This window comes from Osmerus eperlanus, chromosome 1 (assembly GCF_963692335.1).
Source record: "Osmerus eperlanus chromosome 1, fOsmEpe2.1, whole genome shotgun sequence".
Taxonomy (NCBI): Eukaryota; Metazoa; Chordata; class Actinopteri; order Osmeriformes; family Osmeridae; genus Osmerus; species Osmerus eperlanus.
Window position 1 is genome coordinate 11,395,666 of NC_085018.1, and position 23,413 is coordinate 11,419,078.

The 23,413-nt window shown below is 46.2% G+C and overlaps 2 protein-coding genes across 3 annotated transcripts in view; one reads left to right on the top strand and one right to left on the bottom strand.

Annotated features, from left to right (window-relative positions):
- Positions 1-997: 997 nt before the first annotated feature.
- tamm41 (TAM41 mitochondrial translocator assembly and maintenance homolog) lies at positions 998-5,177 on the bottom strand. Of its 2 annotated transcripts, XR_009929972.1 has the most exons (9): positions 4,842-5,177; positions 4,378-4,560; positions 4,190-4,282; positions 3,898-4,048; positions 3,400-3,545; positions 2,132-2,297; positions 1,942-2,004; positions 1,308-1,777; positions 998-1,277 (listed from the first exon to the last, which is right to left on the bottom strand). XR_009929972.1 is itself a non-coding variant. In XM_062459528.1 (8 exons), exons 1-8 carry the CDS (start codon positions 4,977-4,979, stop codon positions 1,701-1,703), a joined length of 1,017 nt encoding a protein of 338 aa, XP_062315512.1. In that variant the 5' UTR covers positions 4,980-5,177; the 3' UTR covers positions 998-1,700. The 2 variants fall into 2 exon arrangements, 1 of the variants encoding a protein (XP_062315512.1); XM_062459528.1 differs by having other exon boundaries at positions 998-1,777.
- Positions 5,178-10,484: 5,307 nt separating this feature from the next.
- syn2b (synapsin IIb) overlaps positions 10,485-23,413 on the top strand; it is a 36,707-nt gene continuing 23,778 nt past the window's right edge. Inside the window, exon 1 of the mRNA XM_062459600.1 lies at positions 10,485-11,251. Within this exon, the coding sequence (XP_062315584.1) occupies positions 10,881-11,251 (371 nt within the window). The 5' untranslated portion in view covers positions 10,485-10,880. The remainder of the gene's footprint in view (positions 11,252-23,413) is intronic.

A 23,413-nucleotide genomic window follows, 5' to 3' on the forward strand; every position in this document is an offset into this window, starting at 1 on the left:
CGACGCTGCTCTTGACAGTACATCCAAAGGCGTCTCCATTCTTGTCAATACCTAGGGGTAAGGAAGTCATTTTTAGAACGAGTGAAATCATTGAGAACGTTGTAGGCTGTGTAAACTTGTAGTTGGAGGCTGTGTAAACTTACTACTAACATTGGCAAATCGCCGATAAAATACAAGGCTATAAAGATGACCCAAAGTGTGCCGCAGGAAGAAAATATAGCCTATACTTGGCATAAAGTAACGTTTCCGCGCTATTGACTTCAACTCAATGAATGAAGTTGACAATATTGCTCTATCGCACTTCGTGGCTGTGTTGCGCTTCCCACACTCAACATTCCAAGGATACCTTTCTCGCATTTTTTTTCTCCGAGAAAACGACTATCCAGCATTTTTGCGATTGCAAGAATTGTTGTGTTAGCGGTTGTCCCGGAATAATAATAGGAAACCTTTCAAATGTAGAAATGCTTACTCGTCTCGCTAATTTCATCAGTTAACGTATAACTTTTGATGAATCACATTCGAATGTATGATCAACAATAACCGTATATTCAAGTTATAGTTTATTTCCACCTGAAGATAGCCTATACAACAAGCGCGCACGTATCCTACGTTGACGAATCCAAGTGTTTCATATTCGCTACACTTACCACCTTCAAGCGCCACTTTGGAATCTGAATTGTTTTCGCGATGATAAGGTTGATGAATAGCCCACGGGTACGTAAATCCAAAGAAAAAGTTCAACGATACGTAGGTATCGAAGGGAGAACTCTGGTTTAGCTGTTGAACAAACTTCGAGACTCGTTGTTGTAAACGAGGAAGAGGGAAGAATGTTAGGAATGATGGAATTCTCTTCCTAGCAGGTGGTGAAAGTGAAGGACTCTCATTGGCTGCGCTCAAAGCAATGATATCAGCATGCATTATGATAATGACACACTGCGTAATGTCCCTTGTGGCAAAACGACAGATATTTGTCAAGAGAGTGAGTACATAAAGCATGTGAGTGTTCTGTATTTTTATTTTATATAGTGAACAAAAAAATTACTCAAAAGCTTTCAATCCTTGAAAGCATCCCTGTATATTTAGCTAAGAAAGACATACAAAACAGTATTCAAGGACATCTGTGATCAATTGTACATCATAAGGGCATTGTGAGTGCTTTGAAGGGATGTGGTGCTTTGAGAGGAATGAACTGTACAGTATTGAACAAAAGCAACATTTCAAGAGGTTGAATAAAACTCATCTTATCTACCGTCACAAATAAAATGTGTCCCGATACACTCCATACACCATCCTGACAAACCGTCTACAATAGGTACACCCTTTCTAAAAAATTAGAGGACCCATAAGGTCGATGGTTTATTCCAGTAAGTCAAAGGGGGGACACCGACTAAGGAGACAATAGGTGCATTTGACTTCATGCAGCGCCGGCGTCGCCTGCAGCCGCCAGCAGCCCGGCTGACTTGAAGCAGCCAATGGCATTCTCAGCTTCAAGTCAGCCGGCTGCAGCCGGCACTGCATGAAGTCGAACACGGCTATTCACACAGGGGAAACCATTTCAGTGTCAACAATGTAACAAACAGTTTGCTCAGAAGGGCCACCTGGTTGTGCACAAGGACACACACAGGAGAGAAACCATGTCATGTCAGGGGTGTAGGAACAAAAACAAAAAATACATCCTGTGTGGAGGAACCATGCAGGTATCAAGATGCCTTCCTCTTCCATCCCTTCCACATTTTCAGAAGCTTTTTGGAGCTATATGACACTGATTTCAGAAGTCCTGTGAAGACCAAAGACGTTTGTCACTCACACCACACCATACACCAAATCCCTACTCACACATCATCCTTGAGAAACATCACATTCACCCTGTAACATACCATCACAATTTGATATGTATTCAGTCACTTTTGGATAGACAAAATACATAAACGTAAATCTTACCAGCAGTAACTACCCCTTTGGCACTTTGTGTTATGCTTGCGTACTTCACTATGGATGATATTGCTGAAGAAGTGAGAGGAAAAAATAATATGTTAAACATATGTGAAGGACAAACCAAACAAGGAGTCAAAGTATAGCAGAAAAGGAGAGAGAATGCAGATCCATGGAGCCCAGAGAGACCGTATGGTACCTTGGTGTACCACGGAGCCACAGTCTGGGTCCTGGGCCACCTGGAGGAGGATCTCCTCCACGTCACGGTTCTTCCCCGGGGGATCCACTAGCCGGGTGATCCTCTGTTGGAGGGTCCTGGGCAGAGCCATCAGCTGGACAAACTGACCCTCAGGGCTCTTATCCACCTGAGGAGAAACACATTCATTTGTAATGCAGGACTGAAGGATACTTTTCCAAAGAAACATGTATTGTCTTCCACAGTCAACATGTGCCATGTGGTTGGTCAATTGAGCATAGGCTCAGTGTTTCCTCTAGGATTTTTTTTTTAGCAGTGGGAGCAGGTCTGTTCCGTTTTACGTATAAAACGGAATTGTCTGCTTAATTTGATCTTGACATATAGGCTAAGCATTCTGTAGCAAATAATAACAATAAACCCAATATTAATTACATTATCTTAATGCAGTGTAACTACTTCAGCCTAAACGTGCACCTAAAATACAAACGTGAGCAAGGGCGTTCAGCAATCGCTATCGAATCAACAGCCACGTGCAATTTAGCTAGCAGGTGAAGAATACAAACAACGAAAATCACCAGTTAAGTAAGTTTAAATTTGCAAGAACTATAGACTAATACAATAACAGGCTTAAATGAACTGACAACACAAGTTATACGCCTTAAAATTCTCAAGGACTCACACACGCGATCTCAACTGGCTAGTTATCCTCCGGACAGCGGAAGATACGTTTTCCTTTCTCTCCCTTTAAAGCCGAGTGACCCACGTGCCCGCTCGTGGTGTGAAGCGCGTGTCGGTGCTATTCTCCGACATGCACAGTCACTGCTGCCTTCTATTTCTGATACCGTGGCAGAGGAAACACTGTAGGCTTGAACAGTCTTTTAATTTTTTCTTCTTTCATCAATCCGTATAAAATACTGCATTTAGAATCGAATTGTTCTCCTAAAATGTAGGTCACAAACTGGATTTACTGTGCTGGTACATACCTCACCACCACACAAATTAAATTAATAAAAAAACAATTAATAATGTGTAGCTTTGAGGATAATCCATAGAGAGAACAATTCTATATTTTATTTAAGTTTGGTTAAATATTGGCATTCCATGTCAGAATCAGCTTTGAAAACCCAAAATTGAAATAATTGCGTTTGAACTATTTGTTTCTTGGCTGATGTGAGCTTTGTGTCCAATGCCTTGCACTGTGCCCAAATACACATGACATCAACTACCCATAGACATTTACATATACACACCATCTCACAAAAGGTTCTCACCTCAAGCTTCCCTTGTTGTGGCTTGTACACCACTTGTGGGCACTCCTGTAGAATATTGTTGTAGAGCGTCCTGAAGTGTTGGGAATTATCCTTCACTAGGTTTGCAACCTTGGCCTTATCTTCTCCAATCACCATCCTGAAATCCCCTTGAAGGGGAAGAGGAAACACTTTCACGACTGCACTCCTCGTGAGCGAAGCCTTGAAAACATTGAGGACAGGAAATGTAGGGGAGGGAGGTGAAAGGGATGTCAAGGGATAAATAATCAAGTGTAACGCTCATCGTGTATGCGTGTGTATGTGAGAACGTGTGTGTGTGTGTGGGCATGTGTGTGTGTGCGCACGTTAGAGTGTACGTGTGTGCATGTGCGTTAGATTATAGGTGTGGCATGTGTGTGTATACAGTGTGTGTGCATTATAGTGTGTGTGTGTGTGTGTGTGAGTGTGCATGTGTGTGCATGTGTGTGTATGTGTGTGTGTGTGTGTGTGTGTGGTAGACACCAGCATAGGAGAGCCCAGCGATCTGGAGGAAGAGGTCGTCCTCAGAGCAGCTCTCCGGCAGCATGAGGAAGCAGGCCGTGGCCGCGCTCTTCAGGTTCCCCACCAAGGCAGCACGGAGCTTCTCATTGTCCCCCTGCAGGACGATCTGCACCTGCACGCAAACACAAACACAGCCAAGCATTTCATTTGAACCCTTTCGATGAGTCCGGGGTGAATACTAAATAGATACATGCTCCTGTGGTAAAGATGCTCTTTGAGGTTGTATGGCTCATATTAGACGTATCAGACTTACTGGTTTATGCAGCCTGCCAGCAATGTACAGAGTCTTCCAGTGAAGAAGGTCATCAATCAGTGACTCTGTGCTTATGACCCCATACTTGATTATCTATCAGGACAAGAGATGGTTAGACGAGACTGATGGACTGGATCTGTCGTGGTGATGTGTTAACCGTTGTGTCTTGTTGTGGATGAGGGTCTCACCCTTCCATCCACAGGTACCAACGTGTTGTAATACACTGCAGCTCCATGGTCGTTCTGGATGGTGCTAATCTTCCTGGGCCCCAGGAACTTCAGGATGGAATAATGTTTCCGGTTCTGCATCAGGTTCATGGTGTGCCAGGTGACTGGGTCGTCCACCGCAAACACAAAGTCCAACATGTTTTTCTGAAACGGAGTTCAAATCAGTCTAAGAGAAGCTATGGTTGTGAAATTGATATGGGTCCATTCATACTCTGCAGCTGTTAACACGTCAAATAGGCCTACTGCTGCTGGCTATGAGCATGTGGAAGTGTCATGGAATGAATTAGCACATTGTTTCCAATTGTTTGGTGTCCTTTTCACGAGCACAGACATAAGGTCTGGTTACAATGTTGCAGGCAGCGTTATTCAAGGCACCATTAGTTATTGACTGGCAAGACAATTCCGTGCTGCACCCTCTGACTTACCCCCATTTGACCTTGGGGAGTTCCCGCTTGTTTAAACACGCCAGATCCATAGGCAAATGCTAGGCTAATGTCCTGAGGAAACTGTGACAGGACCCTTCGATAGAACACACTTGTGTTTTGCAAAGCTGGAACCGTCATGTTGCCGGATGCTAACACAGAATTAAAGGAACGACCTCTGCAGATAAACCGTGAAAGTCATTTCGGACGAAAAGACAACTTGTCTTATTGCACGATTCTTAATGTAGAGATAGCTAATGTTCTTCAGCTAGCTTATTGCAAAGAATATTTAGTAACACCCCGCTAACAAGGACCTGTTATGCATTTGTTCCCAGCAATGCAGTGGTCTGATATCAAGTTACTGCCATCCTGTGGTGCGGAGGGGAAAGAGGTAATACTCACACTAGCCACAGCTAGCCACGAGAGGGCGCTGTCTTGTTTCCTTCTGAAATATCGGTGAGGTTTCTATTGAACAACACAAGATTTATATTTATTCCATCAACAGCGATCGTTCAAATGAGATTTTGAGAGTCGGCCCACCACCTATTAATGGAGAGAGAAGGACAAGTAATTTTCTTTGGGATAAAAGACACCGTGCTTATACACTAACTGAACGTCACTTCGGATAAAAGTGTCCGCTAAATGAACACAATGGATAATTTTTGGAAATATGTTTAAAAAATGTTTGAAAAAATGAACACTTATCATCAAAATGAGAATGAAAATAGTAGATCCAGTTATACTTGTTCTAATGCTATGCTATGTTTTTTATTATTATCATAAGATACCTAACAGTAAAGACGGACTCGTCTTGATAGGGGCTTGACAGCATGCTGCTGTTTTAATGCCCTGGATGTTACAACAAAATGCATTTCACATCGTGACAGGGGTGTTGATCATTTCAAACAGAAGGTGAGAGGCCTTTGTATTTGAGAAGAAAGAAATCGCAGATCCTTCCACTCTAACATTGTATATAGTTCTCTAATTCATGCATGTCTAATTGTTACTTGTGCTACAAGCATCATGTGTGCGATTTACCATCCACAGGTCATGTCAGTTTACAAAGGCCCTGATGCAGAGAAATGTACTTTTCTGCACTAAATGGCAAATGAACTGCTCATAATGGACTTAATCAGTTCCTTTATTGCACTGTCAATTTTTAATGAGCCTTTCGGGAACAATTAATCTCAGAAAGGATAGTACCATTTCTGCACAATGAAGGAAACAAATGTACCAGCACATTCAAAAACACAAACGTGGAATACCACAGTGTTACACCACAATATCAATGGTGAAGTCAGACATCTTGAGCCATTATTCTCATTATGTACATGTATAAACACTGAATGAGGTTATACTAATTATTTGCATTGAATTATAAAAGTGTCAGGAGTTATGCAAAAATGATTGCTTGATAATTGCCATAAGTTATTATTTCATGTTAATTAATATTGCTAAGTTCAATGCATCAAGTAGAAAATTGCCCTTACCCGAAGCAAATAATTTATTCAGAAAGAGGTGATGTTTGAGTGCAGCTGCATACATTAAATTGAGAAAGATCAGATACTGTGTTACCATGACAAGGAGCCACATTCATTCCATGAATTCCTAAATGTTAATTTTAACTAAGCACTTACAAATGTCATCCAGACAAACACATGTACATTATAGTAGATTCACAAATGTGTTCATATTTTCCAGTCATCTCTTTTCAAGCAGATTCAGTTATAGGGTAATGCTTGTAATGTTTGTATTGGAGAGGTCCAGGGAGTGAGGTCAAGAATGTCAACCAGTGACCATGTCACACTGTCACCATCATGACTCATCACTCAACGGATGCCTGATGAGGTCACAGAACACAGCTAGCCTGTCACTGCCGCCATTGTTTAATAGCAGCCACCTAGACAGGACACGCTGAAGATAGAACAGAAACTAGAGGACGGACCGGCGGAAAATAAAAGGATGTTGCTCTACTGACCAGGAAGATGAAGAACACACTATAGCACTATAGCAGAAAAATACCTGAGAGGTTTGTCTCAGCATTCACATGGCTGTTTCCATGGCAATGCAGCAGCTGGCCATGCTTACAGATGGTACATCAAAAGCAGGCTCATCCTTAAACAGCAGCCGATCTGTCTGCGCTGTAACCTGCTTAAGAAAGAACCAAACGCTCACTCATGCCCTAGTGCTTTGAATCATACATTACTGTCACTGACCTGACAACAATCCTTACAGACCAGCCACAAGCAATGGGACTTGTGGGTGAAATAATGACAGTATAAGTAGTTGCAAACAATGATCTAAACATGCAAATGCAAACAACGATCCCAATTCTAACGTCGACAGATGATGAAACCAGATGAAGCAGATCAGAGATGATCAGGATGATCACATATTCAATATTTCGGTCTCTTCCACCATTGCTTTTCACATTCGCTCTGTGTTATTCTTACACACCTGTCAAAACAACCTTCTCCCATATCAAACACTGCACAGTCCCAACAGCCCCGCTAACCTCCCAGCCACCCCACCCTGTCCACTCCCCTTCCAGACCAGACCAGACCAAGCCTCAGGCCTCAGATGTCCATCCATGCCCTCACATCCCATCTCTTCCACATGACTGCTGTTGAATCCACACGGCACACAGTACCTGAGTCTGCCAGCCTCCGGAAGCCTCCGCACCGCATTTGATGTAGTCCTCTAAGCTTAAGTAACAGCATGGGGGATTCAATGATCTCAAATTCAGGTTTACCTGGGGATAGGATACTTATGGAGGTTTTATTCCATATTCCATGTCCTAAAGTCTATCTAATATAGACCAGCAGTGAGAGAGGGGCTGGAACAGGGGACTGGAGGGGCACAGCGCCGCAGCAGCAGTGCTGTAGTGCTGTGTGTGGCCGACCAGGGCTGTGCTTGTTCTAATAACAACTTGTAGGACACTCTAGAAATTGTGTGTGCTAAACACAATTAGGCCCAAGGTCATAGTTTAATGAAATTGTTATTTGGTACTTCATGGAATCTCCTCCTATTTAGGGGCACTGTCAACACTGTCTAAACAAATGATGTATTAATTCGGCGTATGCCTTATGGGTCAGCTGCATTGGGAGGTGGTTATGTAAAAACTTGTTTTTTGTTCACCAGCGCCTCAGCTCTGCCTCAGGAGGAAAGAAGAGTCTAAATCCAGGATCCTCTGTTCCCGACACAGGAAGTTTAGTCTGGGAATCAACAACTCAATTTAAAGCCTCGGCTTTGGAATGAAGGAGAGGGACATATCCCTGATCACAAGTGCCCGTTTAAACAGCGGAGATTTCCAATATAAATAGTGGAGGAAGAGAGGTGGAGGAAACGATGTCTTCCCCTAAACGGTCCAGTGCCTGCATCACTAAACGGAATCACAGGCAGATCGAAGGAGGACCGTGGATGTTTTGAGCCGAATGGGTGGGGAGAATGGGTGTCGGTGCGTGGGTGGCGGTGCTCCTGGCATCCTCAATCTGCACTGTTTACATAGCCTTTCTGTTCGACTACACGAAGCCAAGCATGGGTAGGACCCATTCTAATAAGCCTCCATAACTTTTATGTTTAGTTGTGGGCTCAACCTTGATGTGTAGAGGACACACACACAGACACGCATACACACGCAGACAGATAGATTTGAGAAAGCCCAGCAAATATTTGCAGCGCTTTCTAAAGATCCGCATATTCATGATTAATTCAGCTCTTTCAGAAATAATTTCAATGGATTTATATATACAGGATGTCAACAACAAACAATATACTAAAAGCCATACTGTGCACGTTTGCAATTAATTCATTCATTTAGCCTCTGTTTAGGCATGGCATTCTGTTTGTCTGTTTTTACCTTGTCATGAAATATGTAGGACAGGAGCTTAGCACGTAAGTATGGCTGCTGTGCAGTGACGCACAGTGTGTCGTCTGATTGGCTACTCTCCTCTTCCCCCACTCCTCTGTTTCTCATCTCCTCGTGACCGGGACCGAGGCAGCCAACATCCTCCATATTCTGTAAGACTCTAAAGGTGAGAGTTTTCACAATATCTTGCATTGACCTTTACTGGCACACACCTTTCTGAGGAGAGGCACCCTTAACGGAAAGACAATCAAAATACACGATTTTGATTTATTGCTTCAGAGCAGCAGCTAATCCAATCTCGTAAGATTGACTTCCCTCTCTGGCTGCCTAGAGAAAGCTGTGCCACACACATGAACGAGGTCCCCAGGTGTCAAACTGTCCGAATGAGGGACGTATTTTCAGAATCAGCGGAGCATCATTTTCCTTCGAGCTGACGTCCTAACACTTGCACGTGGCTATTTATAACTGCGGTGTGTATGCAGTAGGCATGTTTCCCCTTTGAATCTGCTCCTGGGTGTTGGATGAATGTGATTAAGGAAGCAAACAGCAGAGAGACAGGCTTTTCCCAGCAGTGCTAAAGACGCTGCCTCTGTTGCCTCGGAGCCAGTATGTGTGAGAGAGCGCTGAGAAGCAGGGATTAGGGTATTTGCTTTTCAGAAGAAGGACTGTGTTGTGAAATTGTAACTGGGGAAAGAGGTATATCTGCAAAACAAATTCTCATGGTTGGTAGTTTGATCTTCTGCCTCATCCAAGGTTCATTTCACTTACAGACAATCAATACTGCAGTCAATCCCGTCCATTTGTATAGCTTAAATAGTGTGTGTGGATCCCAGCCACGGCTAAATTACCAATGCTCAGAAAAACCTAGGGCTTGTTTATCTTTCATGGGTTTGCATGTGTAGGGGGTGGTTGCAATGGTAACAACAGGAACAAACAGTGAAGTACACAAGCCTGGGCTGTTGGGGGACTAGTGGAAGTGAACCTCCCAGAGGGTCTGGCTTACAGGTACACAGAGGAAACAATCACCGGAGTGCAGAACAGAATGCCGTAGCACCAAGGAGGAGGAGGTGCATGTTGTCAGCCGTGCACAAATATAGCTGTCCTCACGACCTGCCTCTGTTCCTTTCTTCTCCACTCGTCTCCTTTCCTTTCCTCGCCTCCCCTTTCCTCCCATCTCCTCTCTTCTTTCTGCCTGAGCCGTAGCCAAGCAGTCTGATTCTCCCACCACGATTTTCCACTCGGCCGTTCCCCCCGAAGCAACGCATGTGACTGCGGTAAACAAGAAGGGGCTAGAGGATGACCATATCCCTCACACCACTCCTCACTGTTCCGGACCCCTGACACAAATGGACGGAACCCCCCCAGCGGGCGGTATTCCCCCCCCCCCCACCCCCCCACCCCCCCCACCCTTATAACCACCATCCAACCCCCCCCCCCATTCATCACCATCGATAGTGGATGGAGGTCACCCTGAAAAGGGTGTGTGTGCAGGGGGGGTGGGGGGTTGGATGGTGGTTACAATGGGGGTGTGGGGGGGGGGGGGGAATACCGCTGGAGCATCAGAGTGGAGGGGTGTTTCCCTCCATCCTCACTGTCTTGTGCGCGCTCTCCGGAAACCCCTCCACTGGCTGCGGTACGACAGAGACACGTAGCCGGTGAGGTAGTCGACAACGAGGGAGGAGAGAAAGAGAGGAGAGGAGAGGGGGGAGGGGAACAGCCAGTGAGCAGGCGTGTGTGTGTGAGTGAGAGGGAAAGAGGAAAGGCAGAGTGAGTGAGTGAGTGAGTGAGAGAGCGAGAGAGGGAGGGAGGGAGGGACAGAGAGAGAGGAAACAAGGCAGAGGGAGAGCATCTCACGCTGGCATTCAGGCTGCTGTAGCTGAGGCGGACAGGCAGAGCAGGGGGACAGTCATCTCTACCTCACCCTGGGGAAGCAGTTTCACTCGCGCGCACACACACACACACTCTCTCTCTCCTGAGGAGTCGCGGGGAAAGCTTGGGAGGAGGGGACACGCACACGCCTCGCTTGGCTGCCGCTCCGAGAGTCGAGAACCTCCAGACTCGCAGCCCTTCCTCCGCCTGTGGACAGATCCACCAGCGGAAGCACACCGGAGACCGGTCGCCCTCGTCCTCTTCAGATCCGTCCGAGCGCACGCCGCCGCCCACCAACCGCCGCCATGAACTTCCTGCGACGCCGCCTCTCCGACAGCAGCTTCATCGCCAACCTTCCCAACGGCTACATGACGGACCTTCAGAGGCCCGACCCTCCGCCTCCCCCTCCCCCCACGGCCACGGCCCCCGCCGCCGCCGGCCCCGGCCCTGCCACGGCGCCGGGCCCGGCCACCCCCACGACGCCCTCCATCTCCCCGGCCCCGGAGCGCCGGCCCCAGCCCGTCCAGTCGGCGGGCTCTGGCTTCTTCAGCTCCATCACCAACGTGGTGAAGCAGACGGCAGCCTCGGCCGGCCTGGTGGAGCAGACGGCCGTTCCCGCCGCCGCGTCCAAGAAGTTCAAGATCCTGCTGGTGATCGACGAGCCGCAGCACGAGTGGTGAGTGCTCCTGATTGGACCCCGAGTGCAATCAGCGGTGTGACTGTGATTGGCGGGGGTCCTGCGGTTAGGGTTGGATGGTGGGCTGCAGGTTGCGTGGCTTGTGTGGCGGGGGAAGGTTTGGGTTCAGGCAGGTTGGAGGGAGATCCGTCAAAGAGCAATGTTTTCACGTGCGCTATGATGTCAGTGAATCTTGATCTCAGATGTGCATCCAACCCCACACATGCTCTAGTGCCACATAGCATGTTTACTGATATTCTCTTTCCAACGCCGCCCACTGTAGCTATATTTATGCATGTGGAACAGGATATTCCTCTAGGGTTCAATATTACACATCCACTCGCCCCTTCAACACATCCACCGTGTTGGGTTTGTTGCTCAGTTCACTGCCACCATTTCAGCAATTTCAAAGAGTGCCGTCGTCAGATCATCAAATGAAGTTCTCCAGCATGTGCAGGAAAAGGGTGAATGGTGGTGACTGGCTCTGGAATCATTCATGTGGTGGTACTAGCCTCCGTGAGCCACATTCGAGGATTAAGTGTAGAGTATGTGCCGGTGATCATGTCCTTTGATGTTATTTTATATCATCACTGCCAGTGTTGACGAGACTTGTTTTTTCCAGACCCATGACTCTGTGTGGTGTGGTGGCCTGTTAGGAAGACCTGGAGTGTGGTTTGATGGGGAAATGCTTTGGATGAGCGTGTGGCGGCTTTCTTGTCATGGTGCCGTCAGGACCATTCAATTGTTCCAATCCAGATTTTGATGACTACAGCGCATCTTGGTTGCAGGACCGCCGTTGTCAGACAAGGGGCGCTGTTGTGATCAGCCGTGACAGTAAGGATGAGTCCATCAATCCAAAAACAAGCCCAGTCACATGACTGAGGATGCGGCCATCCTCGTGCTGTCCTGTCCACTGAGCGTCTCTGCTTCGGCCCCAGGTTCAGGTTCTTTGTAGCTATTGATGTGTTCTATTAAGATCAATAGACCAGAGTCTATGCTCAGGTATTATTGTGAACCATTCAATGACCCATGACCCATTCAACACACAGTCATTCTGGACAGAACATGCTAGAAGAATGACATTGGACCCACATGGGCCCACAATAACAGTTCTACTGTGAGCATTAATAACAAGTTGACTAAATAAAATGACCCACCTAAATGTCTGTTTGGTAGTTTGTAGTTGTGGTGGACAAAAATAGATGTGGCCCCTTCAATCAATTAAGAGAAAAAGAAAATTCAGTTCATCGTTTGCTCAGTAGACTTTTCAATTCCACTCTCCAAACATTAGCATCTCGCTTGCTTTTAGTCAATTAAAGCTCAGGGCACGTTCTCCACGTTATAGCTACACACCCATGACTAGTTTCATCCCTCACTGCCAGAGGACCTTTGCACATTCATGGTGGCTCCAGAAATGTAATTAAAGTAACACATTTACCATAGTTGAACTGAATGCAATTATGACATACTATGTACACCTGCATTTATATCTGAACCACTAAATGCTATTGATTTCCCATTGAGTGAGGAATGGGACAGAGCTCTCAATAAAATGAACCAGAGAAGAAAAATCTCCATTGTGATTCTCTGTATCGATTGAGTTTAGCCTTCAGCAATAATAATAATAATGTTAGTCACCCCCCCCCCATCGCCCCCCCCCCATATATACACACACACACAAAAAGTCCAACTGCCAATGCCATTTACATTTTCTTTGAGAGACGGTTTGGACGCGGGTGACCCATCATAGTACAGAAGGACGGTATCGGTAGTGGCAGCTTCAAACCTGCCAATCAATAACACGGGGTCTGGAGACAGCGTCCAGGCTGATTTGTATGCGTGACAGGTTGATGTGAACCCAGAGTGGGTTACAACAGCAAGCCGGTATCAGTCACTCTCCTGTCACTCATCTCCCTGGCTCATCTCCTCGGGTCTTCATTGGCAAGTAGTAAACCTGTTTATTACTGGGTATCTACAGCATGTGTGGAAGCCAGGTGAAACACATCAAGTAGATGGGAGAGAGGACACTATTAGATGTAAAACGTTGCCTGCTTAATGTGTGATAGCCCAGGATCTGTGGTGCTGCACAGAGTCTTGAGTGTATGAGTGCCCCTGGTGAACATTGCATGGCTATAAAAACAGCAGTCAGATGCACATTACAGCTGCTCTCAGCCCAACACTTACTTCCTAAACTCCTGAAAATATATGCACTCACAGATGTAACTGCAAAATGGGCGCCCGGGGAGTGAGGCTATCAGGACGCTGCACAACATGAGGGTTATGTAACCGGGGCTATCGACAGAGACCAAATCCTCCAGGCTCTCCAAGGTGGAAGCGAGGGAGCGCCGGGGGATGAGGGGAGATTTGGATATGTCCCCTGTCTCTCCTTCTCCCTCCCTTCTGGTTCGTCACCTTGGGTGTCCCATCGTAGTGTCTCTGGAGGGGAAGCAGGAGCGAGCCCAGGCTCGTCCGTGATGAAGTAATGAAAAAGGACGTGGTGATTCATCACGTTCACCCCTGAGGGACTCATCTGGGATCTCTCTCTCTCTGTTTTGGTGTGCTCGTGAATGAGAGAGAGACACAGAGAGAAAGGGAGGAAAAAGAATAAATACGCTCATGCTTTTTGACAGCAGTGTCGCACAGCTCAGTGTCTAGTGGCAGCCAGTGTGAATGTAGAGCTTGTCTCAGTCATCACCAGTGCTATCACCTCCACAACAACCATTACTTTTACTGGGCATTCGAATGTATGTTCTAAAGGAGCTTTTCCGACCGGTACAAATGATACCACCCCCCCGATTAATCCTTTTTCTTCTTCTCACTTTGTTGCAAAGGATTTAAAAAGCACACCCCGGTTATAAATAAGCGAGAGATAAAAAGCCTTCTGTACAATGCAGCCAACCAGCCTTCAGCAGCCCTCTTTCATCCTATTAAAGTCGAGATTCAATCAACAGTTCCTACTGCCAGTCAACCTTGTGCCGTCCGGTATTTATTACACCACAATGACTGATTTATGGGCGACAGAACAACAACCCAGCAAATTAGACACGGTGGAGAAATGAGCAGGGAAAATGTCACGCACAGCAGAAATGTGATTTGTGACGACAAAACAATCATGATTATTATTTATTGTCAAGAGGGGAAACTTGAAATAGATCAAGACGTTAATCATAACAATCATCTGTTACCGAACCGCGCGCAGAAACTGAGAGAGAATTTAAAACTGGCAGGGGCCTGGAACCACAAATAATAATAATAATAATAATAATAATAAGACTTTATTTATATAGCACATTTCTTACAAGAATTGCGGCTCAAGGTGCTTTACATAAAATCAATAAAAACAATAACACGAGTAATAAAAGTAAATCACAAAATGTCAGCTATCTCAACTAGCCTAAGACAACAGTGAGAGTGTGAGAGCACACTCTGTGGAGCGTGCTGCATTACCTACAGTATCTACAGCTCACTGCTTAACAGTCAGCTTGTGATTAGCACGTGTTGTCAGTCCATCTCAGCGAGGCTTCTCTCTCTGAGCGCTCCTCGAACACGGTCACACCTCCGACTGAGAGAGCCTATTTCTGTTCCACCGTCCCCCCGCCCCCGCATCCCCACTGCCATGCCCGGAGAAGGCTCCTCCTGAACCATCTCACCCCAGATAAGACATCTGATGTTGCTACAACACGTCGAGTGACAAAGTGGCACACTGCTGTCAATAATCCACGTTTAGCTTGTGTTTACACCGCATGGCACAGCTGGTGAAATTCATAAATGTCACCAGTTAATGAAAGTTCCTGATTCCTCAGTTACTTATTTCCATTTCATGAAGCAGATTTCCCATTAGTTGCAGTTCAGGGGGGGCATATTTCAATTAAAGAAAAGGGTAAAGCCCTTTTCTAAAAAAGTAGGTAAAAAGCCCTAAAAACATGTCTCCAGGAGATATAAGGAGGTGTGATTATCAGTGTTTATCTTTGTAATAGCTTTGTCTCACCAACTGATTAAAAGCCAGTGCTGGCAGTTTTCCCCCTTTAAGATGGTCCTAATCTATATTGCACGCTCTGAAAGCAAGTTGGCAGTTTCCATCTTGTTTAGTTTACGGGCAGAAGACTCCTTACAGCGCCTGGGCATTGCAGCCAAACACAATACACATCTTAAACTAATGGCCACACTGCAAGTCAATCAGCAGGAAAGTGCTCAAAGACTCAGCTGCTAATCTACATACACCATCAGCTTTACCAAATTGTCGACAACAGCTTGCTGACAATGACAGCAAAAAGATGTGCGGTATGTTTAATTTGAAAAATACCAGATGGCCAAATATCTAATTGGTTTCAGCATGCAGTATTTTGTGACGGTCAAGGAAAAGGTCCGTTATCATCGCGGTTGCGTTGAACAGAGCAGATCAATATCCTGTCATCGCCACGTTGCTTTCAGGTCATTCGTTTCCTGGCAGAATGACCTTTTAACATGTTGGAGGCCACAGCCAGCATTGTGACTTTTTCCCTCTCTTTCTTCCTCAGTCTACTGATGCGGAAAAAGGAGGCAATGACAGGTTGAGAGGCTGAAAAGGCTCCCTTCTGTACACTGCCCTCCATCTGGACATTTTGTACACAAGTATTAATGGCAACGAGAGACGGTATTAAGTGTGTAGCCCGCAAACGTGAATTTATTTCGCATTGCCATGGCAACACCTGTTCATCTCTTATCTCGGGGTGTGATATTTGGCATGCTAGTAGACAGGATTTTGAACGCCTGTCTGGTGCTTGCTACTTGTGGACCTTTTGAAATGAACACTGACGTCATGTTCAACCTGGACCTAAAATGTACACACCACGTTGACAAACGGTCCGCACAAGAAAGGCACAAGGGTGTTACGTAATCGAACTCAGTTGGGTTGGGACAGATAGTATCACGTGTTGCGCCCGGTCCGCACACATCACCTGTGAATCAAGTTATCTCGGTTATTCCTCGATGACATTGTCAGAGCCCTAAAGACCCCATCTCTGACGGCAGTGTTCTCCCAGCGTGGTCTGGACCAAGCAGAACCCTTCCCCTAGAACCCAGTCTCACTGGGCCTCTGGCTCATCAGGCTCGTCATCGCTTGACTTGTCTGACGCTCCACAGGCCCTCCGGCTGACAGGTGTGGTGGAGCGGTCCTTGTGACGCACCAACGGTTATCATGTGTCCAAATCTCCATACTCTAACTTCTCTTCCACAAGTATGGTGGTTTTCTCATGAAATCAGGGCAGTCATTGGTGATCACCGATTAGAGTGTTGTATTCACAATGTCACCATGCTTTATGGGAATTTGATCATTTCAGGCTTGTTAAAACAATTTCCGTCATGGTCAGAACAATATAAAGAGGAACACTATTAGGATCACCAAAGTAAACTTCAGCAAGGTGGTTAGACGTGACTAATCCAGATTTGTGTGAAGTGGTTCATTTCTGTTATGTAGATGGAGTGATTTACTGTTAATCAGTGATGATAAGCTTCTGTGAAAATAATTAGGCACAATGGTGGCAGACCCTTAAAAGCTTTTTACTGTGTAAAAGTGATTGTTGAGTAGTGTAATTAGTTTTATGAACATATTGAGGTGCAGTCAGGGTAGCTTGGAGATTTTTCATTTCTGCATACGGAAATGGCCCTTTCCACTGTTAGAGAGCAGAACAAAGAGATTGCGTTTGAGAAGGCTCAAATGTTAACTTGTTCCTCTCTAGACAACCTGGAAGCAGGAAATTGCTGCCACTGAAAATCAAATATGCCTGAGATAGTCAGTTACGAAAATTGTTCTACAGATGCTAACTGCATATGTGCATCCGAGTACATACTGTATTGAACACCTGTGGATCTTTCTCTGACAATCTAAAATAGTTTTCTGCTCAATTATTAACTCTTAATGGACACATGCATACAGTACGATGTTGTTTTCATGATTCTGCCTTCTGATGACATCGAAAAGCTTTATTGAAACGGGAAGAACCAACAAATGAATCGAAAAATATTGACAAAAGCAGCCCTGTCTAACCCATCCGTTTATTTTCAACCATCCTCACATGCCGAGTTCTCCTCTCCTCTGACCTCAACGAGCTTCTTAGCGTCACATGAATTAACATTCAACTCAAAGTGTTGTTCATCATCATTACATACATTTACATTTAGTCATTTAGCATATGCTCTTATCCAGAGTGACTTACAGTAAGTACAGGGACATTCCCCCCAAGGCAAGTAGGGTGAAGTGCCTTGCCCAAGGACACAACGTCATTTGGCACAGCCGGGAATCGAACCGGTAACCTTCAGATTACGAGCCCGACTCCATAACCGCTCAGCCACCTGACTCCCTACGAGATACGAGGAGGCATCAATAGTCTGTGTTTTCTCTGTGAGACAAACAAATTGAATTAGTTTTCAGTTGCAGGCAGCTAAGTGAACATGCTGTCCAGCAGCACTAGGTAGCCTTCATTAGTATCTTAAGCATATGGCGCTGAGTCATGCCTTTGAAAGAGGCTACAGTAGCTGGCTGGTCATAGTGGTAGGTGTGGGTGTGCTGCTTAGCAAAGCAGTATCTCTGCCCACTTCTTATGGACTAAGTAGAATTGCCTGGCAACGTTTCAATACACAAAGCCTCCGAACAATACCCCATGTAATCATCTCATCCTACAAGAGTTAGACGGTAAAATGAATCTCCATCGTAAACATGCATGATTAAACCACGGGGTACAATAAACAATGCTCATTCAGGTCTTCATGTTGACAGTATTATTTAAAATGGGTTTTGAGACAGTGGCAGGAACATCTGCAAGTGCTGCAGTGCGCTGTTTAGCAATGTCCTTACAGCACATTTACATTCCACTGGAACTAAAACGAATTATTTTAACACCACTTGACACAGAAAAGGACATGCACAAACACCACCCAAGCACCACCTCTCAATAAACATTCTGCTTAAAAGAATCGTGAGAAAATGACTATCCACGCCTTGCCGAGAACATTTATTTAAATGTGGAGCACTGAAAGCACAATTCATTTCTCGTGCTGTAAACCCAAACACTCACTGAACGTGTGACACAATGTGTCTGGGACTAGTTCTTCACACATCGGAGTTTACAGACAAACAGCTCTATCCATTTTCGTCCCCCCGCGTTTTTATTTAGCCCCAACCGACGGGGAATCGTGTTCATAAGTTCACAAATGACTAACGGCTTTCCTCCTGCATTCATATCTGCAAATGAAATCAATGGCTGGTAATTGATCTTGATCTCTGTTCAACACAGGCATCTCTATTTGGATAAATGCTGCCAGACCACAAACACTAACAGAGTTAGTGCCACTGTTGTCGCCCCAACATGACTACGTGGCTGCTCTTTGCTGATAAGCACATTGTGGGTGTGCTCAAATTGGTGGCGTGAAATGGCACTGTTATGCAGGGAGCTCCCATCAATCTCTACAGGGCGCGCACACACAAATGCACATGCGCGCACACACACACACACACAAACGTTTGCGAGTGCACACACCAGTACACAGCCATCCATCACCCCCACACATCACTCAGGGACTCACATGCCACTTCCAACCAAGCACTAAAACCAAAACTGGCGGTAGACCTCAGAGGCCAGCGTGCGTATCCCGTCACCACAACCGTGGCCGAGTCGTGACTCGCTCTCTGCTGTGCTGAGCTCCGACAGTAAATCACAGTCCTTAGTCCTGCGCAGGGCACAAAGGTGTAGGCTGGGCCATTTTATCTTACCCCAGACGCCTCTACACAGGTCCTCAGGGGAAGTCTGGGGCCCCTGGCACCTGCCCCCCCCCCCCTCACCCGAGCCCTTGTCTTCGCTTCATTGACCGTTGCCTCAGTAAGACACTGGGCTCGAAATATCGTCCTCTCTCCTCTCCTCTGGCAAAGCGGCACTGCTGCGGCTGTGATGAAGCGCAGCGATAAACGACAGAAATAGAGCTTGGCTCTGGAAAAGTCGTTCTCCTCCTTCCCCAGGGCGACTCCCACTTCTCGGCCCCGGGGCCAGGGGAAACGACATTGTGATTTAGGGAGAGACGGCTATACTTCAGTCCCAGAGGTTTACTTAGGTTTACTGTTATTTACATTGCCTCAATGGTAAAGGGGCTTTTATCATTTGAAGCCGATGCATTACAACCGCTACTGTAGAACTGTTGAAATCTGTGAGTAGCAGGGACCGAGACTCGTTCAAACCAGATGGCTGAAAACCATGTTTAGATGCTGTGATGGGTTTCCATCAGGACATGGTACAGGACAAGGATATAAACCTGTCCACGGAACTGATATCCATGTGATAACGCCAGTGAATCTAATTCCCTCATTAAGTCCTGAGTAGAGACAAACACAATTAGGATTTGGGGCTTTTGAGCTCTTGAGTCTGCAGGCTGAATAATTACAGACGTGTGGTGGGGAGGGCCCCGGCCCCCCCCCCCCCCCCCCCCGCCCTGCCTGTGATGTCACCGAGACCCGAGCCTGATGGGAAGTGAAAAGAGGGCAGGATGTCTGCAGGGTTGCACAGACGGGCGCGCCGAGTGCGCCCGTCAAGTGTCGGTGTGGCGCGCGGCGGCGGCGGCGGAGGCCACTGATCCGAGGACACGTGCTTCCTCTGCGGCCGGAGCAGAGCAAGCACGTGATCACCAGAGGGCACGACACTCCACCAATGGCAGGATGCTATCAGAGACGTCTGGAAGAGACCGAAAGCGGAGCGGTGAGGGAGAACGAGAAAGGCGAGGAAAGACAGAGAGGGTGCGGGAGGCGGCGGGGGGGGGGGGGGAAGGAGGAGGAGGAAGAACGTTTGGAGAAGAGCAAGAAGGAGATGGAGAGAGACAGGAGGAGGAGAGAACGCTGCAGCAGACGGACGCCATGATTGGGATTGTTTAGAGGGAACAGAGAGAAGGGAACGACACGTCTTCAGTCACCATGACTCTGGGGCATCGCTGTAGCAGATCCCATTACAAGCTGCATGCAGATTACCCCTTAATAGACGTGCTCCACGTTTATCTAATAACACGGCCCGGGAGGGAAGGGGTTTGGGTAAACATATCTTCCTCTCAGTGGGTGTCTCTGCCTGTGGTCTGCTGAGCTTGGCTGGGCTGCAGCATCTTTCTGTAATAACCTTATGGACTATTAGGTCTAGAGATGAGCTCTCCACGTCCATCTGTGGCGTGTGACAGAAAGAGAGCATTGTTGGTGCACATCGCCAACCTGATCTGAATCATTTTAGAGTCTCAAGCAAATGGTTTTCCACACACTGATGTAATTGAACAAGCTGTCCACCAGTGACTTTTAACGTTGCATTTTCGACACTTTCCTGTGGCGTAAACGGGGAATCGTAGATGGTGAAGTAGCCGAATAAGGTACATTTAAGGCACTGAGGGGTACTTTGTAAGAACAACCAAACACAAAGCCCAATGCTGGTTGTTCACTGGCCTTTCTTGACCCCCCCGTGCACTTACCAAAAATGACGCATATTTAACATCCCCCTAAACGCTGCGTGGTGGAATTCATCCGCATGCTGTTGGAGGGAAACTTCTCTCATCCTCGTTCTCTGTGGGTGTCTGTGTAAGAGCCCTTCGCCATCTCCCGGGCTCTGCATTAGCATGGCTGCACAGCCACCGAATGCATCCTAATTACTGTCACAGAATGCCAGCGATCAGAGCAGAGCTGTCTTCCTGGGAAACCACACAATATCCAACAGCTCCGCAGGATGCGAGTAATGAGCATCAGTGAACCGTACACAGAGGCTAGTCCCTTCTGCATAGTGACCCGTCTGCAGAACGATGCAGTACAATGTCTGAGAGGGGGTTGAAAAAGCTCGCAGCTCCCCGACTGTCTGCATAGCTAAACACGGCAATCTTCTGCTGTGTGTGGTTGGCTTGTGGTGATCAATGGAGGTCCATGCGAGGGCCATCATGTGTTAACCCCAATAAATGCTCATGTCACTTTTCATTCCTCTGGCTTTGAAATATTACAGCAATTAACCAGCAGAGTATTGTAAGGCTGCTGGAAGCATAGGTATAGATGAATTGCATGCTGTTTGGCATGATAGAAAAAAGTTAAATATTCTGTAGCTAGTCATTCTTCAGATTCAAGGACGCTTTCAGCAAAGGTTGTCTCCTCCCACCCTTGCCAAAGCCGTAACTCTACAAACACCCCGTAGACACCCAGAGACCTCTGCAATTGACACTCACTTCTATTTTCTTGTTCACTGGCTTGAACCATGGCAGGGAGTCCCTGTTTCCTGTTGAAGTACTCCTTGGAGTGAGCGACTGAGGGAAATACAGCCACGAAACTGTTGTTGTATTGGGCACCCATGTGCATCACATCACGCCGTGTTGGTGTTGATAAGTTGTGTTATGCCATAGATCCACGTAGGCGTACTGAAGCTTGAGGTTGAAGCTTGAGGTTCCCAGCACCTCATCAGATCTGTGCTCCTCTGTCACGGCGGAAGCTCTCCTCTATGACGCAAGCTGCTTTTTCCAAATTACTTAAAAAGCCGCTGTGCGTTTTTCTTTCTGACAACTAATGGCCTTTGTGATCATGAATCCTGTCCTCAGGCAAGCTGCCATCTGGCGGCTCACAGAGTTCTCATCCTATCTTTGTAAAGTTTAATTTATTACACCCACCCAGTGTCACAACTAAGGGGTGAACGGGGTTCAGAAGAACTGCAGGGAAAGCAGAAAGAATGAGGCAAACGTTGATGGGCAGATACTAGCCCTACTGTGAGACTGCTGACAGTGCAGTGGCGACATTTTATCACAAGGTCCCTTGTCATCATTTGTCATTAACTTTTTATGACAGTTCTCCTGTCAAATCCTCTTTTTTTTAACCATTATTAGAGACAAACACAAGCAGTGAACTCTTGCATTTTAGCACCAGCCTCCACAGTACCCAGCTGAAAGTACAGCAGGGTTTTGTTGAACATCCTTAGCCTGTGCCTCTGTAACAGTCAGAGTGGAGACATAAAAGCTCAGCTGCTGGATCAAAGCAGTGACACAAAGTGACTAAGAAAAGCTAAGGTCATGGTTTCTGCTCCAGGCAGGTCTGGTCTGAATCACTCACAAACACACATTAGATACAGAACAACTGCTGCATTTGGAAACAGATACAAGCAAACTTTATTTATTGACGTAAAATGTTCTACTACAAATATGAACCTGTTTTAAGCAATGTTGTCTAACTGCCACCTGGTGTTGCTGGATCGTGAAGCTTTGGATGTCCACTTGATACTAGCCCTGTGGGGCGGTGTCAGGCAGACACAGTCAGAGGGTGAGGACACTGGAATCAAGTCTGTCAGACGAGTGGAGGATTAGAAAGAAAAATCTATTTATTTTCCTAAATAATTGGACAGCGCACCAGCTGATAAGGGATTCGGCATCTCACTTTAGCAGCTCAGATAGGCTTCCTGGCAAGGGCGTAGAAACCATTACTGCATATCACAGATGGAAGTAGACTATGATCGATGATCTAGTTAGGGGAAGACTAGCTGGGAATATTCAACTGGTAGAGAGAAAAAACATCTCCCCTAATTTAGAATTGATTAGTCTTCCTGTAATGTGAGTCTCAATGTAACAACTGGATCAAATGCAAAGTTGATTGAGACATCTGCATGCTGTAGTTGGTGGAAGACTTTAGGACCCAGGAGAAAGGGCTGCCTTCCTTCCAGCTAAATGATCATATCATTCTACAGCCCTCCTTGATAGATGTGTCCTGCACTTTGAGCAGGCAGCTATGTAACCTCACCTTTCTGTAACCCCAGGCAGACAGAAATGAATGGACACTAGGGCCTAAATGTAGCCTAATGTAGGTTTGCCAGCTTGTTGCTTAAACCAAATCACTGCACTGCTGCATGTAGGCAGACTGATGATATTATATTAGGTTACATTAGGTTATATTTCCAGAAAAACTTCATCAGAATCATAATTAATACTAAACCACACAATTGGCTTTTTTCAATGAATTCCCTCATTTTCCCCAGAGTATTTGAAACTGCATTTCTTTAGACACATTTCCAACCTAACCCGTTATTCAAAATGTAAAAGCCAATGCTCTCTTCAGATCGCTTATGTTCCGTTTGCAGCTTTAGTGTTAGTGTCCATCGAGTGAATTACAACAAAGCTGACGTTCGATGCAGTGTCCGCTCTACTCAG

Bases quoted from the DNA above. Each gene is read 5' to 3' on its own strand.
- tamm41 (XM_062459528.1), bottom strand. From the start codon at position 4,979: ATGACGGTTCCAGCTTTGCAAAACACAAGTGTGTTCTATCGAAGGGTC. The intron at 4,561-4,841 runs GTAAGTCAGAGG...ACTCCGTTTCAG, and splicing joins CTCCCCAAGGTCAAATGGGG to AAAAACATGTTGGACTTTGT. The intron at 4,283-4,377 runs GTGAGACCCTCA...TTGTCCTGATAG, and splicing joins TGGTACCTGTGGATGGAAGG to ATAATCAAGTATGGGGTCAT.